The sequence below is a fragment of the Pholcus phalangioides genome, unplaced genomic scaffold, assembly GCF_987345545.1.
Source record: "Pholcus phalangioides strain wild (caught in Gottingen) unplaced genomic scaffold, Ppha-v1.0 ptg000015l_1, whole genome shotgun sequence".
NCBI lineage: Eukaryota > Metazoa > Arthropoda > Arachnida > Araneae > Pholcidae > Pholcus > Pholcus phalangioides.
In genome coordinates, this window is record NW_028301608.1 from 29,370,704 (window position 1) to 29,388,763 (window position 18,060).

The 18,060-nt window shown below is 35.4% G+C and overlaps 1 protein-coding gene across 1 annotated transcript in view; it reads left to right on the forward strand.

Annotated features, from left to right (window-relative positions):
- Positions 1-18,060, forward strand: part of LOC149075777 (nephrin-like) — a 154,345-nt gene that overhangs the window by 74,372 nt on the left and 61,913 nt on the right. Inside the window, exons 4-9 of the mRNA XM_089243287.1 lie at positions 5,875-5,932; positions 7,320-7,472; positions 7,583-7,750; positions 13,555-13,845; positions 14,019-14,230; positions 17,048-17,135. Coding sequence (XP_089099413.1) covers positions 5,875-5,932; positions 7,320-7,472; positions 7,583-7,750; positions 13,555-13,845; positions 14,019-14,230; positions 17,048-17,135 — 970 coding nt within the window. The remainder of the gene's footprint in view (positions 1-5,874; positions 5,933-7,319; positions 7,473-7,582; positions 7,751-13,554; positions 13,846-14,018; positions 14,231-17,047; positions 17,136-18,060) is intronic.

Below are 18,060 nucleotides of genomic sequence, written 5' to 3' on the forward strand. Positions count from 1 at the left end.
CCTACGGGATTTGAATTTGGTACTCCTCCCCTAACCAGAACATGACCAACCGCTCTGTCCCAACGAAGATGGAATTGACCCTGATGAATTGCTTTTTATGATGAATTTGATGTCGACGAATCACCCTGTCATGAATTTGGTATCGATGAAATGACTTGATGATAGATTTGGCGTCAATTAAAATATTTTCGATAAAGTATACTGATAATGACGATCAATTTTATTTTCCTTGAACTACTGTGATAATAAATCAGGGTTCTCTGTTTTTTATGAACTCTTTCATGGATCAGTCATGATAAATTATTCCGACGACATAATTGGCACAGATTTTCGCGAGTTACTCTCACGATGAATTGTGACTTGATGAACAAGAGATTTTCTCAAAGGTTATGAGCTGTGATTATTGAATGTTTGAATATAAGCCCATAATTATTAGTGTTCGAACAGTTTAAACACGTTTCATGTTTTTATATTGTAATTTTACTTTTCCTTTTTTCATACCACCTTGACATTGCATGTAAGGCGCATGCACGTTGCCGTGCTTGTCACGATTTCTTATCTAATGTTTTAGCTGCATCTATGAATAATTTTTGTCTAGAATTTTATATAATCTTGTTATGCATTTTCCGTATGTATTTTGGTATAACGGCAGTTCAGCACAAGAAAAATCAGCTCCGACGATTCAGCGCAGTGATTATTTTTTGGAAATAACAACTCCCTTTCCACTTTTTCCAGACTTAGGATTGTCATACGTACTTTCAAAATTATTTGAAATGATTTTGAAAACCTTCTTTTGTTTCTTCAGAGCCGTTATGAATTTCCAAATACTAGGATGATGAACTTCAAGACTTCAACAACGATGCCAGTATTGCATTTGTACATAATACCTCAATATTACTATTTGTATTAATATTTGTTTCTGCAAAGCGGCCAATCGGGGCGTCGAAGTTATGCCATAGTTCTATAGAAAATTCTGAATCTCTCCTGCGATTTCTTCATGTGGTCCTTCCAGTTCAAGTGTCTTCAAACATAGGTGCCAGAACCTAGAGGCTGAGGCTTCCCCCTCCCCCAATCCCGCCCAATAAATTTCGTAAGGGGTCTGAACCCCCTCCCCCCGAATATTCAATACAATATCACTGTGTGCCGAATATTTAACTTGCAATCCACTTGTCTGCACTCTACGCTATAAACACTGAAAAGTTGAAAAAATAACCCTTGTGTTTGCATTGTGTTGCATTATTTCTAAACTATGTTATTAATCATATTATTATTATTTTTTCCATTTTTATCTTTATCATGACTATCTTTTGTGATAACACTAAACTGGCCGCGCTGAATGGCGTGGTACGAAATTGTCTCACGCTTAATTATCGCCACACTGAGTTGTATGTGCTGAATCAGCGGCGCTGAATTGAACACCATTCCGCTTGTTTATGTATTTGCATTCTATTGTATTTCTCTCCTCTTGTCCATCTCTATAATTGGGCAATGCTTGCCTGTTGAGATGTGTGTAAATAAATAAATAAACTTTTTTCTTTTTGATAAATTTCCCTCATCGCGCTCCGAATTCATTTTGGATGATTTTGGATGTCGATCAGTTCTGCATTGCCAAATTTTATTTCGATATATGCGCGTGAGGTTTTCTTAAATGTTTGATTGCGAGTCCTTGCCCAATTGGTGAACACCTACATAGAAGACATAAAATTACCGTTTCGCAATGAGCTCAATAAACAAAAATGATATATGCAGTTTAATGCAACATTTATTTTTTTACCAAACTGTGCTTTTGATATGTCGTGACCGTGGCCGTTGAACGTTATACAGAGCACCGAGCTAAAAAAAAGACCCAATTATCCTCCATCTTGGAGCAACCATATATTGCATTGGCATAAAATATGACATAAAATGATAACATTAAAGAGAAAAGTAAATAACATTTGTTTCGAAAAATTGTCTTATCCACCAGCTTGTCAAACCTTCGATGTCTTCGTTCGTGAAAATCTCTTAAACATTGTCTTGAAAGAAGAAAACTATCGAATGTTTGAATATTTACAAAAAAATTTTTGTAACACAAAAAAAAACATTTTTCAAAATTCAGACACATATCTTGTATGGAGTATGTTTTTAGGCCTTAGATGTTTCAGAAACTCGCGAGCGTCATAATTAGGGATCTCTCAGATGTTTGTGACACGACCTTTCTTGTTTTTCGAAGTGGTTTCGAGATAGTTCCTTGATGTGGGAAAACATAGATGACACCTTCAAATCTTTGTGCAGATCAGTGGAGGCGGAATAAATTTTAGTGCCCCAGTGAAGCACCTGAGGACGCGATTCTTGAATCGTTGTAGTTTGTACATGTTGCTCGTAGATGCGAAAGCCCAAGCTGGGGCCCCATGTGTCAACACAGCAACACGGGCCGAGCGATTTGTTCGTATATCAAAACTTCGTTCCTCAAACTGAGTTTGGACTTCGTATAGCAGAATCTCAATAGATTTTCCAAGAGGATCTGAGTCTTTTTGATTTTGTTCTTGTTATGGCTCCTGAAGTTGCGTCTTTTATCAAGGGTGACACCCAGAAACTTAGTTTGAGTCGATGGCACGATATCTTGTCGCTCTAAGATGATTCTCGTATTCGATGGGACATTTCTGCGCCACATCATTGCACATTCGTTCACATTCAATTTGGCATTGTTGTATGCATTTCACCTTTAGAAATTTGTGATCCGCTCCTGGAGGTTACTTAGCGCTTTTAAGGGCTTCCTGTTGGTTGAAATTAATATAACATCGTCAGCGTAAAAACCGAGGATGACCTTTCGTACCATAGGATAATCACATCCATGAAAATATTGTGTATCATCGGGCCAAAGTTGGAGCCTTGGTTAATTCCTGCGGTTATACGTCTTTTTTTCTGATAATGAGTCGATTATCTTGACCTGAAAGGTACGAAAAATAAATATGAACTAAAAAATTTGATTATATGATTAAAGGGTAGCCCCCCTATTTATCATTTTGAAAAGCAGCCCTTCATGCCAAATTTTATCAAAAGCTCGACCATAATATAAAAGGACTGCAATTTTTTTTATTTACCATAAAAAAACACGCATATACGAACAATTTAAATACATTCGTTAATCTTAATAAATAAAGTTTACCACAATTACAGGGTGTTTCAAAAAGAATCATCCGATTTAAAAAAAAGCATAAACATTCAGCTTTCAATCCGTTTCGATCGAATAATGTGTGGGTAGAAAGATGGGAACCTCGAGTTTCACGCATTTGCCGACAGGTAGCGCTAACGCTCTTTCTTCGGCCGCCACTTCAGTGTTTGTCAATATCGGCTTTTCCCACAGTTAGAAATCGATTCGAATCGCTTCATTTTACAGCACGACGGGACACAACCATACTGGAGATTGGACGTTTGAGAATTTTTGAATAATCGCATTCCTAAGCGATGGATCGACCGTACGGGACCAGGCGATTCAGTTAAACATCACTGGCCTCCAAGATCGGTGAACCTCACAGTGTGCGCTTTATAAAAGACTACGTTTATGTGCCTTCCCTTCCAGCTACATTAGCCGAACTGAAGATACGCATAGCAGCAGCAGTGGATGCAAACATGCTCGCAAAAGTTTGGGACGAATTTTACTTCCGTATAAACTTACCGTGCATCCCAAGGTGGACATATTTGAGAACCTTTAATTTGGTTTGTAAAACAACTTTATGATCAGCCATGTAATATAAAATTAATCTTACGTGTCTATGTGTTCAATAGTTTTCGTAATATACACATATCAAATCGGGTGATTCTTTTTGAAACACCCTGTAAATCATTTCTCCCGAACAAAAAATATCAGTTTCCTCCATGATTTTTTTTTTGTTCTAATTCAATCAATATTTCAACCTCCCTTTAATATTTTTCCTTTCACCTTCGTTATAATTTCAATATTTGGTAACATTATTATTCTCATTCAATTAATTTAATGTTTCCGCGGTATTTTCTTCCAGTTCTTTACGCAACATTGTAAAAAAAAAAAAATGGTATGAGGAAAAAAAATGTGTATTGATTTCGCTTTTTCGATTCATCAATTTACACCTTCCTAAAGCGAGTTTATTCAATAGACTGTGTATAAAAAGAGGAGGGGGGAAAAAAGAATCAAATATTGATCTCCCATATCTCCTAAATTGCCAAACATGCATCGTACATCAAAACGGTACAAGGAATCCCCGAATTCCTTTATTTTCTTATTTTTTAGATTTTTTTTCTATTACCGGAACGTAATAACGGTAGCCCCGCTGATTAAATTAGTATCCTTAACTGGCCTTTTTTTCCGTTTCCCTTTTCTCTCGAAATAATTAAAATTATGATGAAGAGAAATGAAAAAAAAAGAAAAGATGGAGGCAACCGTGGAGCTGGAAAAGATTCCAATGTCCAAAAGAATCCGTAAATCGAATTTTTTTTAATAAAAAAAAAAATTGCTCTCGCAACCATAATTAGGTATTTGAGAATTCCTCTCTGACACGATTCTAGGATAGAAAGCGGGAGAGAGTTATTAGAATTTTTTTTTTTAATCAGCTAAGAGAAGAAGCTTAGGCTTTTGCAGCAACAGCATAATTACCGGGATATTTGCTATCGCTTGATACGATGTATTATTATTTTTATTATTTTTGTTATTATTATTATTAGTGATCCGATCCGCCAAGCGAAGAATAAGAAAGAGAAGACGAGTTAAATCACGTGAATGGCTGGGATACTGAAGATATATGAGGTTGCGTGTTATTGGAATTCTAAAATGGGAATGGTTATAATCAATCATTCCATCATGGGTGACGCAAATTGTTTATTGATTTTGTTTCGCTATTCCCATGTATCTTTCTATGGTTATTATGTTACAGAATAAAACGGTGTGTTAATACAATTACATTTTTTTTTTAAATCTCTTTATTAATCACATTTCTTATGCAATCCGGTGTGCTGCACAGAAATTTGACCATAACAGAGCTGGATTTGCTACGGTTTTCTCCGATATTTCACATTTAATACGTATAAAATAGCAGTATATACAACATATTGAAACAAACCATATGCACGTAGAAAACATAATAAATATACAGACATACATAGAAACCTCACCAATAGAGGCATAACATTAATAAACATAAAATGCAATACAAATACATAGAAACACAACTAATACTGGCAAACAACATGAAAGCGCAAATGTATTACATTGCAATAGTTCATTTATCGGCATCTGACACGTAGGCATTGTGCTTGTACTGAACATAAGGAACATCTCTTATAATTTATAGTGCAACAGTAGTCCGTCAGCATTGAGGATCACTATGTTTCTAGGTGACGTTATTCTATGCTCCTTACCACTTTTTCACTATACAATAACACTCGGAAAGCACTTTTTTACGTTCAACATGGTAATATTTCCAAAACGAGAACCAATAAATTTTTTTCGCGGTGATATTCATGTTTAGCGGGTCAAAAACATTCGATATTGTATATTTTCCATGTCGGACACAATTTCAATGTTCTCCAGTGTAATCAAATGAGTGCTAGCACTACTTAACCGTACACGCATCTCCTATACATTCGTATGTGGAATCTAAATAATAATCAAAGGACTGCCAGGCTGCTTTGAATTCCATTACTCTTGAGCAGGCAGAAGATGGTTTTATTTTCTTAGAAGAATATAAACATTTTGTTAAGGTTCTTCACTTTATACGGTGGTTTCAGGATGCATAGTAGCACAAAACATTTTTTGATTAGGTTAAAAATAAAGAATTATTCGTGGAATTTAACGCTTGAGAACTCATGTCATGCTTTCATGTTATGTTATTGCTTGATGTCTTTTTCTTTGTATTGCAGGTCGGTCCAGCTGCCAAGAACCACCCAATAAGAGCAGCGTCTCGCGTGACTGTTCTCGGTGAGCACAAACACTAATCTTTTACTTACTTACTCACTGCAGAGAATGTTTTCACGCAGCGCGAAACAAAATAAAAAAAAATAACTGTAATAAAAGGGATGTCACGTTACTTTCTCATTTACAGGATAAGAAAAAATACTGTTCTCAGTGCGCGAATATAATAGTCCCTTGAAGGATAATCCGGAAACAGTTTCCCTTCACTCTCTCCCTTTTTTCATCTTCACCACTTTCGATCATGAAAACACTGATGAATGAACTGCTTCTGGAATGTTTCAGACGAATTTTTATTATTATTTTACGGTATGGAAAAAAAAATGGCCTGGTATAAAATGATTTTATTCAATTCAAAGTGCATTAATTCCATGACAATCAATACACAGAGTGCTGAATAAATAACTTGACATTTCGTATTTGGGAAAGAGAAACATTTCATTGGAAAAAAATTGACAATTGATGTTTCGATGTTTCTTTTGAAATGGATTAAAAACGTAATTAGTTTTTATAAGAGTTCAAGATGTTTATTTTCCTTTACCGCAATTTAAATCATTCCAGTTTCAAAGTTTTCTATGACTTTTCTAAGAGCATAGCTTTTCTAGTCTAAACTTTTGGTTCCACTGTTCCCCGTCACCTCCTAACGGTCAAAAACTAATTTTTGAAATCGGACTTTGGCCAAACCTCTCGGCCATTTCGCGAATCGACCGCGATTGGGGATTTGGCGGCCACGTATAAATACGTGTCATATGTATGAATTCACATTGTTTGCAAGTGAAATTATTCGAGTCCCATGGAATATTTCAAGACTCCTAAGCGTTTAAATTAACTGAATTTCCCGCAAAAACTGCAAATTGTTTCGAGAGCTGTAAGAATAATTTATGTATCTTCTGACGCATGCATGATCACAAGAAGATGAGATTTTGAATTATTTAAAAATATTGACATACAGAGGAGCTTTTAAGCGAAGCCTGTAGCTTTGCCGTAAGACACTGTTTCGCCGGTAAACGTGCCGCGAAGTAGCAGTATACAAGCATTCTTTTCTCCATGCATGTAAGGAACACTTCAATTTTTTTCCACTCACGCTTGGAAATTCATAACTCTCGTGATACTAATGTATGTTATGCACGGAAAGTTGCATGCTATGTTGAGGCATACAGCGTTTCTCAAAACGGGCGATTTCTCGGACGCGTCACGTGTCCCCATCACCATTCCGGGGCGATATGGTGCGTATAGCCTTACATGTTCTCAACTCGCAAAGCCTGAGTGAAATTTGCCAAGATCATTTACAACATGATAAATGTGTTCGTTGTTTTTTTAGTAATGGTTTTTAAGGTGAAAGACATTTTAAGAATTAACAATGCCATTGTTTTTCTCCACGTGTGTGCTTATCTAGTGCCCCCGAAGAAACTGGAAATCTTGAAGCACGTGAACGGAAGTACACTAGATGTACGAGAAGCTGAGCGCATAACACTAACCTGCATAGCGAAGCATAGCAAGCCTGCAGCGAAGCTCAAGTGGTACAGGAACGGAGTCCTTTTGCAAGGAGGTAAAATTAATCAACAAATTTTGTAAACAAATAGGGAAATAAATCCATTACGTTTTTTAAATTGAAATAGGAGGAAATTAATGTTTTTATTAATATTAATTTATTTGCAGGGTCATTTCATCCAAGGGAAGAAACTTCTGGTACACGAGTCCATACAACGCTCAGCACAATAACCGTGTACGTCATCATGGACGACAACGGTGCCACGTACACATGTGAAGCGATACACAAAGCCCTTGCTCATCCTTTGAGGGCGAAAGTCAAAATTGATGTTCTTTGTGAGTATGAATGCTGTAATTTTGGATGGTCGCAAATAAGAAATAAAATACACATCTATTATTGTTAAAGGTAAAGCTAATTTTTTCAGAGCTCCTTACAGCTATGAAAATTGTCGGAGCTATGGCGAGAGTAAATGACATCGCCCTCTAGTGGTAATCCCCTATACTTCTTTCTTTAGTCTTTTCACTGGGACGCTCCTGAAGTTTCGTAGCGTATTGATGAATGCTTCGTGGTGTCTATAAACAGTTCGGAGCAGATAAATTTACTTCTGAATTTGTATATTAAAATTGTTTTTAATGTTTCTAAATTTTGACATTTCTAAATTTTGACATTTTAAAATTTCTAAATTTTGACATTTTAACATTTCTAAATTTTGATATTTTAACATTTCTAAATTTTGACATTTTAACATTTCTAAATTTTAACATTTTAACATTTCTAAATTTTGACATTTTAACATTTCTAAATTTTGACATTTTAACATTTCTAAATTTTAACATTTTAACATTTCTAAATTTTGACATTTTAACATTTCTAAATTTTAACAGTTTGCAATATAACATTTCTTAATTTTAACAGTTTGCAATATAACATTCCTAAATTTGAACAGTTTGCAATATAACATTTCTTAATTTTATTAGTTTGACATTTTAACATTTCTAAACGATGAAAAAAATTTTAATTTCTATGTGATTTCTAAATTTTAATTGGAAGAAAAATCTTCCCTCTCATAAAATATATCACAAAATTGAAAATATGATAGAAGAAAGAATAATCTTCAATTAAAATAAGTAACAATAATTCGTATCTTATAAGCAATTTTTTATCCACAATACAACAGACATTGTCTCAGTTCCTAAATTTAATAAGCGTTTCCCATGAGGAAAACCCTAAAAATTCATCTGATATCGAAATGTATAAAGTGAATTTTTTATAGTTTCATTTCTCTATCTCAATCGACGTCATATATATATACTTCTATATATCTTAAATGTATAAAAAAAGTAGGTATCCCAGTCGAATTATAAATCACTTTTCAAAAACCTTTCGGAAGAGAGTGTGCTTTTTCCCGTATGAAGCAATCAATTCGTTCTAAATACCTTTCTGAAGAAGAAAAAAATGTATGAGTTAAGGTAAGTTGTAGAAGATAGAGAGGGGTGGTTGGAATCTTTAAGTAATTTGTCTAGCCAAGATCTGTAATCTGATGTAAACCGGTTGAAAAAAAAAATCGCATTACCCCCATGAGGATGTCATAAATCAATAGCACAAAACATTTTTTTTTTCTATTCAGCTAAGGATCAGAATCAGAAGGAATAATGCTAAAAAAACGAAACGAAATATCTAACAAAATTCTTTCGGCTTTCTGCCAACTCAATTTGAGTACATTTTTCCTCTCGAATTACATCTCTTTTTTTTTTTTTTTTACTTAATCTTCTTTTTTTTTTATGCTTCCGAATGGAATTCCATGAAAAATGATGCTCTGAAGAGTACAAATTCTGTTTCGTACGATAGCGATATGAATTTCACGCTGCTGATCATATTCTACTGAACACCTCAATCTCAATCGGATCATATCTTTTTGTTAATTTCATTAGAACAATTTTTGCTTTTTCAAATTTATGCTTTAAAATGCTTTTTTGCAATTTTGAAAGCTTGAATTTAGGTATTTTCATAGATTTAAATGTAAACAATACGAAGATTTTAGAATATTTAAATAATTATTTTTTCCTGTATAAGCAGGATGTGAAAACCGTTTAGGGGTGACAGAACACGCCTTATATATAGCAAATATTTTTCGTCGTGGAACAAGAAGTTTGAATATGAAAGTTCGAAGTTCAATCACTGGGGAGTAAAGCACACGGAGGACACATAAATGATACTAGTTTTGGCGAAAACTGTATAGGAAAGTTTTCAATGAGAATTTTCTATACAATGCCCAAGAGACAGACCCAAAAAAGAAAATCGGAACAATTTGTGAAATGACACAAGTTCCGTGTAATGAGCTTACCGTATCCAATTCATTAAAGTAGAAACAGAAATGTAGTTTTTTTCGTAATGTGGAATTTCACAATAAAAAATTAGCCTACTTCATTATTTCTGAACCATAAAATCTTTGAGATTGGATTTCGTTTTGGTTTTTATTTGTGCAAAGACCATCGCGATAATGCTGTGTCAAACAATGACAAGCAGTTCAATAACGTGTGGTAGATTCTAAGTTACCCAGGGTACACCACGAGAGGGAGCCTACTGCATTACAACCCCTGCGACCTCGAAAAGTTTATAAAACATATTGCAGCAAATCTGTCAGAAAAATATGATATTGCTTTTGATAAAGTGCTATTATGCACTCCCTAGAACACCCTCTACCGTCTTTGCTATTGCGATTGGATGATTGAATATTCTTGTCTATATAGAAATTAAATAAGTATGCAAATAAAAGTAAATTGAGAGGATAAAAAAATTACATACACATGCTGCTAATATTCAAAAACAGTAGAAATATACAGTTTTTTCATCAATATTATGATCAAACGATAGAAAAATAAATATAAAGTCATAATTGTTAAGGGATTCCCGGCGAAAAAATTCACATCAGTGCATTTTCTGTACTCTATACACTCTTGATAGTAACACATCGAACGAAGTCTTACAGAAGCACTGCATGATCGTTGTCAGTGTAGATTGTCATTCAAAATATGCAGGAAAGAAGTCAACACTATATCATAAAATGAAGCAGCATAACCCTCACAACATAAATACGCATATACCCAGAATTCAGGTTCCGGTATGTACCAATTCATTAGAAATTTCACGGAGGAAGTTAAAAATTTTGCATGTAAATTAGGTACAGGGTAGGCAAAAAGTCCATAGAAACTTTAAAGATGAATAAAAACAGGAAAAATAACCGAAATAATAAATGGTTTACAGGGTATTAGCATCGCTAGACCACGGGAATTTTTTTAAGACAGTAAAAAATAACCCAATAAACAGCTGATAGATGGCGCTGGTATGAGCGACTTTGACGGAAATATGCAAATGATATGGTTGTAAGAACTTGTGCTCCTCATCCATAAGCTGTTCACCGTTGTAAACCGTGCTGCATTCTGCCGTTGCTGGATTTGTGACTCGCCTGGCTGGTGGTCATGTGGAACACATACTGCTGTAATAAACGATTTGATGGCATTCTGTTTGTTTTTTGCGTATCTTTTCTTTGATTTATGTACGTCAGCGCCACCTATTGGATGTTTTTTGTTTTTTTCCTGTCTTAATATATTATGTGACAGCGATGCTAACCCTGCAAACCGTTTTTTATTTCGTATATTTTTCATGTTTTTATTCATTTTTAAAGTTTCTACGGACAATTTGCCCACCCTTCAGTAGCATACATTATCTTGCATATCCACAACTAAATTCACCGATAGTTTGAAACAAATTGTATTACATGTAAAATTATGTGGATCCATAAATATCTGTCTATACACAAATCGTGAGCCTCATAGCAGTACGCAACAATAATTTTACCAAACAGCTGATCGTATATCAAATGGTACCGTTGTATAAAATATCAAGTTTTCATATACTGTCAACTGGGGTGGCTTTGGCCAGTATTGAAAAAATAAATAAAGGATTAAAAAATTCTAGTGGTAAAAACTTAGGGCGGTATTCACCGACATGGTTTGAACCATAGTCACAATTTTTTGATGAGAGATAGACACGAATTGGTTAAATTCAGGTTTTTAACCAATCTATGTTGATATCTCCCAAAAATTACGACTACAGTTTAAACCATGTCGGTGTTTACGGCCCTTAGTTGATCGTTTGTAGCAGTGCAGTCTTCAAGACATTCGCTTTGCATGTAAATGAAACGATCTGGGGTTTGGGGCAGGGTGTTTCCTGATGAGTGATATCACCAATAAGAAACTTTTTTGACGAGATTCGATATCAGGAAAAATTTGAATACCTGAAATTTTTTAATTACGCAACCTTTAGAAAACCATTCAAGTCCCATAAGTTACTATTATTATTAGTATATGTAATGACGATTCTAAAACAATTTAGGTTTTGGTTTTGCGTGTTACCGAAAGATTTTTATTCTAGAGGGCAATATTTGCCATACCAGAGGTTCCATACAAGATTTGGGAGTCACTTTGCCCACTTTCTGTCATTGCCATTTTGTGTGTATCAGAGTACCTTATGGATTGAAATTATTTAGCAGGTTGAAGAATAAAAAAAGTAGTTTATTTTGAACACGAGATTCACTCTCTTAAATAAGAACCAATATAAATAGAAAATAGCTTTACTTTATTCAGGATTTGTTCCAGAGAGCGGACTCAAAATCTCTGTGGGAACCATTCAACCTGTAACTTTTACTTTCTTAACTTGTATGTTTTTCTTTAGAGAGATTCCGGATTTTTTTTTCCCAACTTTTTCAACAGTAGATTTAACGTATTTTCTGAAGATAATGTGTGCTTGGAGCTTTGAACTACGTTAAGTTGATTTCTTTGTATAGTAATTTATATTGCAGTGAAACCATATAAATTAGGTCAATCTCTTATATGCAGGGTGATTATAAAAAAACTATCCCGACATATGGGCCCTTAACTATCATACCATTCACAGAAACTGAATGAAATTTTCGCATAAAGTATTTTGAGGTATGCGCTCAAGAATGATATGGAAAACAACAGTGTCACTAACAGTTACGGTTACAGTGAGAAAATTTCGAAAATATCAAATGGCAACACCAAGGTTTTTTGTATTGGAATGCGATCTCCATACTGAAAAACACTAAATAGCGTTGGAATGGCACCTGTAGCACGAAAATCCCCGGAGCTAGGCAAGGAAAAAGTAAAAAGGACTTTGCCGTGACTTTACCAGAGCATTAATGTTCGTTTCATTCGTCACACCGTTTCTTCGGCTGAGATCCCAGCCTGATTAGTCCTCCACAAGGTCATGTGGAAAATTTGTGAAACACAATAAAATGCTTTATTTTATGCTGCTTCTCTGTCCTTATTGGTTGTCCTCACTTTTAGCCTATCTACCGCCGGTGATTTTCATGCTACAGTTGCCGTTCGAACGCTATTTAGGGTTTTTCACAATGGAGATCGCATTCCAATACAAAAAACTTGGTGTTGCCATTTGATATTTTCGAAATTTTCTCACTGTAACCGTAACTGTTAGAGTGACACTGTTGTTTTCCCTATCATTCTTGAGCGCATACCTCAAAATATCTTATGCTAAAATTTCATTCAGTTTCTGTGAATGGTATGATAGTTAGGGGCCCATATGTCGGGATAGTTTTTTTATAATCACCCCGTATTTCCCCCTTCGTTTTCTTCTAAATTAGAATTTGAAATTCATTTTTTTCTAGAAAACCTACATAATTATAATAACAAATGAATGTGATTTGAAAATTATGATCATGATTCAAATGATTTAGAATGTACATAATTTACCTAATTTCAAGTTTAACGTGCACTTTTTTAATTTATCGTAATGTCTCGTGGAACCGCTTGAAGGAAACGTCGTAATTAAGTCATATATTTTTTTAAAATAAAACTTCAATTCAATCACAGCCTTATTATATACACAAAATAGGCGGTGCGCATATTCACCCGATATAATGGGGTGACTTCGTCCAACCTGGTTTTTTTTTCATTTAAATGAGGGGTGGCCCGACTCTAAAATAAAAACTATATAAATCATATCTACAAACCATGAATGAATTAATGCTTCATAATGTTCAGCTGCTTCGATCAGTTTTTGCAATCTAAGTGTCTGTTTTACATTTCTTGACTTCCAGATCCACCAGGGATTCCTGAAATAGAGGGTTATCAGGAAGGTGACATCGTTCAAGTCGGTGATACATTGACATTGGCGTGTATAACGAGAGGTGGGAATCCAGCTGCTGAACTGATTTGGTACAGAGACAATGTACAGGTAGACATGTCGTATAGCACCAGCGGCAAAGAAGTGACTAACATTCACACGTTCACGGTGGACGAAACGGACAATAACGCGATATATCGATGCGAAGCCTCGAACCCGGTGACCTATCACCCGAGGATAGCTTCCGTCAAACTCAGTGTGCGATGTAAGTACTGTGATCATCGAATAGAAATTACGATGCACTATGACAGTAGTGATGAATGTTTCCAATTTACTTGTATGTTCCATTCAGTTGCATGTCTTGCTACCATTAATAATCTATGATGATTAGAGAATACTTTAAAAAAAAAGATGCATAAAATATACACATCGTTTCAGTTGCCCCTTCAAAGATATTCATCACTGGTCCCACGGAAGGAAGGGTCGGAAATGTCATCACCATGTCGTGTTCAGCAGGTCCGAGCAACCCTCCATCAAAGTTGACGTGGGTCATAGACGGAAAGCCGTCAAAGGACGCAACTTCGGAAGTCACGGTCACTAGAGGCGGTTGGCTCACCACGTCTAACGTCACCGTCACACTCACCAGGCAGGTAAATTCATCCGCAAGACACTCAGTACGAGTTATTTAGTATATAGTGCAATACTATTTGTTCCCTTCTCAGTGTTGAGAATCAATAGTCAAGCGTAGTGAAATATACAGGGGGAGATTCCATAATTTCCTTTGCCTCATTTTATTGGTGAACGGTTGATCCTAGAGGCCTACTTCCAATTAGGAAAATTATTGAAATAACGAGTAGAATACAGATACGTCATTAACACTCCACACAGAAACCCAATTATAAAGTAGTTGCCTTGTCTCTTCTGAAGCTAACAATAAAACGTTCATGTTTCTATGTGCAACATGTACTGAGATATTTGATTTTAAAAAATCGGAGGGAAGTTCTGAAGGAACAGCAAAACTAACGGACAACACTTCTTTCCCTTATTTATGTCATTCGTTTCCAACTTTCCTCTGTTTTTTGTAATCCAATATCCCAGTAAATATTACACTTAAAAAAATGCAAGTATTTTTTGTTAGCCTCAGAAAAGACAAGGCATCAACTTTCTAACTGAGTTTTTGAGCAAAAGGTGTCCGTATAAAAAGTTATTTATGTTATTTTGATGACCATACAACCCCCTTGGAACATGAATGACTTATCTGAAGTCCACACGTTATTTGGATATTTTTTTTTTCTAATTGGAAATATGCCTCCAGGACCAACGGTTCACCACTAATTTGCGGTTTGTGATGTAAGCTATGCTCCCTGTATGTAATTTCCTGTCTAACGTGCCTCTAAAGTTATGTGGCGGACTACGAATGTTCACACTTGGACAAGTTGGTAGGATTCTTTTGTCCGACTGACTGCACCGAATGAACAAATTACCGAGAAACCTGATACCCGAAAATACGGTCATTAAGATGTCCACGCAATAGAAGTACTATACACGTGATGGTGGCATTCATAACTAAAAGATTACTGAAGATAAAATCTCTTACAAATCCTCATATTTCCGACAGCTGACTTCAGTGACTGATGAGGCCCCAAAAAGGAAGGCCGAAAGATGAATTAATTACAAACGAATGTTTTGATTTTTTTCTCCCAACGGTATGAATTAAAGGCACCAACCACTCAAACCCGGAGCAGAACACGAGAACATTCAAATGAAACATACTCAACAACGTATAATTTATGCCAGTTGGGTTCTCTTGGCCTCGCGCTATCGTGATGGATGGCATGTACGTGACGTGCCGATTGTTTCGGTGGCTTCCCACAAAAAAAAAATACTAAAAGTAAAGGGGGGAGCGATACCGTACATGTGAGAATCATGTTGTTTTGCACTTGCTCCCCCTCCCATTAACAACGTGCAATGTTCAGAAAAACGGGGGTTTTTGGGAGACGACCGCCATGTAATAACTCACTTCGAGCTTCTCTTTGTTGCACCGTTTACAAGACGGAAAGTCTCGCTTTTGGAAATTCAACTGATTAATGGATTCGAACAAGATTCGGCCGTGGCCGGAAACAGAGGCTCATTAACACAAACTTCCATTATTTAGTTGAAATAGGGAGTTGTCTTCATTATCTCAAAAATAACTCTCGCTGCTGCTGCTGGTGGTGGTGGTGGAGACGTTGAACTCTTCTCGTGCTCGTGTTCGCTGTATGACGAAGACGAAATGGATGCCGTCGACGGAAAAAGGGCGTTGTTTTGAAAAATTAGCTCGGACACATTATGTCTGTGGTCACATTCGATGAATGGAAAACAAAATGGTTTTAATTAAGTGAATTAGTAAAAAAAAAATTATTACAATGAAAGCGGAATTCAGTGGAGAAAATGAACTGTCAGTGTAATAATGATTCACTGCGCACATTCTACCAACGATTTCTCATTTCATCCACGTACATTTGCTTCATCTTACTCTTTGATTTGAAAATCGTTTTTCGTACGAATGTTACGCATAATGATATATGTATTTTAACAAAAAAGCGTTTGGAAATTATATTTCAAGCAATTAGTAAAAAGATGAGATTTTTCCTAAAAATGTTTCAAGTCATACTCATGAAATACATCTGTTGCTTAGCAGCACAAATGCACGCTACTTTCGAGGTATACCAATATATATATATTTTTTATTTTGACACATTTTGGCGATAATTGGCGGTATACTGTATAGGTCCTGATTTCTTGTATTTTTTATGAAGGAAATATGGTCAGTCTATTCATTTATGAAATGAACCTCACTCTATTATATGCTGTGCTGGTCAAGTGGTTATAATGACGGACTCGCATCGACGCGGACTTGAACCCCACTGGTGCCATAGTAGTGGTCGGCTGTGAAGTTGGTTTCCTATAGTTTTCAATTTCACGACGCGAATGCGAGTCAATTTCCCTGCTACAAAGTCTTGCCACAGAAGCAAAATTTCCCAGAACGTCACAAATATTCAATCATTATACCTGTCTCATAGTTCGAAAAACACTATAACATGCTTTATACAGAAACAAACTTCACGTTAGAGGTTCACAACACGTACACGGATATTCCATGTACCAAATCGTTAGAAGTTCCGCAGAAGAATATGGACGAGGCGCATGTGGGGTTTCGTGGTCTATCATGCGTTGGTGCATTCACGCTTGTTTTGTTTTTTTCTCTGTAATAGGTAAAAAGACTTGTATATTATGGACTTTTTCCAACAAGCATTTTAGAGAATAAAGTTGTTGATGTGACATTCAAAATATAAATACACAATGTTTTGTTTGTATTTTTCGAATTTTTGTAAATATTTTGTTTTTACAGACATTAATTGCTTGCACTCTTGATAAACACTACAATACAATAATAATATTATTTTTATTATTCTTGTAATATGCAGGACCCGGACAATAAGACGTTTACTTGTTATGCTGATAGCGAAGCCCTGAACAATTCTATAAAAGAAACAGTTTTATTCAGCGTCGTTTGTAAGTATAATCAAACATCAATCTACCAAATACATTTCTTCGTGAATAACGTAATACATAACATCATCGCCAGACACGGGAAAACCACTGATATTTTAACGTTCTCCTCTATTCAACTGATAAAATTTACCAATTACTGCGCTTTTGTGATACATATAAAAAAAACCCATGTAGTGTTGATTGGTCATTCAGTCAGATATCCGAGTTCTTTCACAGCAAATCTTGAACTATCTTATAATTCAAGAGTCAACGTACTCATTTGAGCTCAATGAGGATTTCTTGCAGCCATTCAGCTACCTCGTTGGGTATTTTACCTCGCGGCATTGTATTTGTATATTTTTTCACGTGTAGATGACAAAACTACCCAGATATTGGTACTAAAAAAGTACTCAGGAAGTCATTTTTGGTTGAGAAATGAACTCTTGAAAGCTGGTGTGCTTTATTGTCTCGTGAGTGCTTTTGCTCCACCTTATTTAACGATATTATATTATTATTTTCATGCAAGTAATTCTTTTGCAATTTATTATTTACTTTAAAATTTAATGCGAATAAATATTACAATTCAATTTCGTTTCACTAATTTTTTTTTCAAATATGTCGTCATATTTTGCTATCATCAATTGAAGACATGGGGGGGTCCAGTTTGTCCACATGTGTTGACGTATCGGAAAAAAAAACCCTCTTGGATATTCTTAACGCTAGAAGGGCCGGACTTATACCTATAAGGGGCCACCGGCAATCATTTTGACTGCTGCTTTTTTTTTCAGCACAATATATTTAATCACACTAAAGTTTTTAAATAAAAATAGCAAAGCATTATCCCACATGGTGAATCTATCAATTTCGAAAAAATTCACTTTTCCCTTAAGCATGCAGGGTGTCCATATTAAGAATTTTCAAATTTGAATATGAAAATATAGAGGGT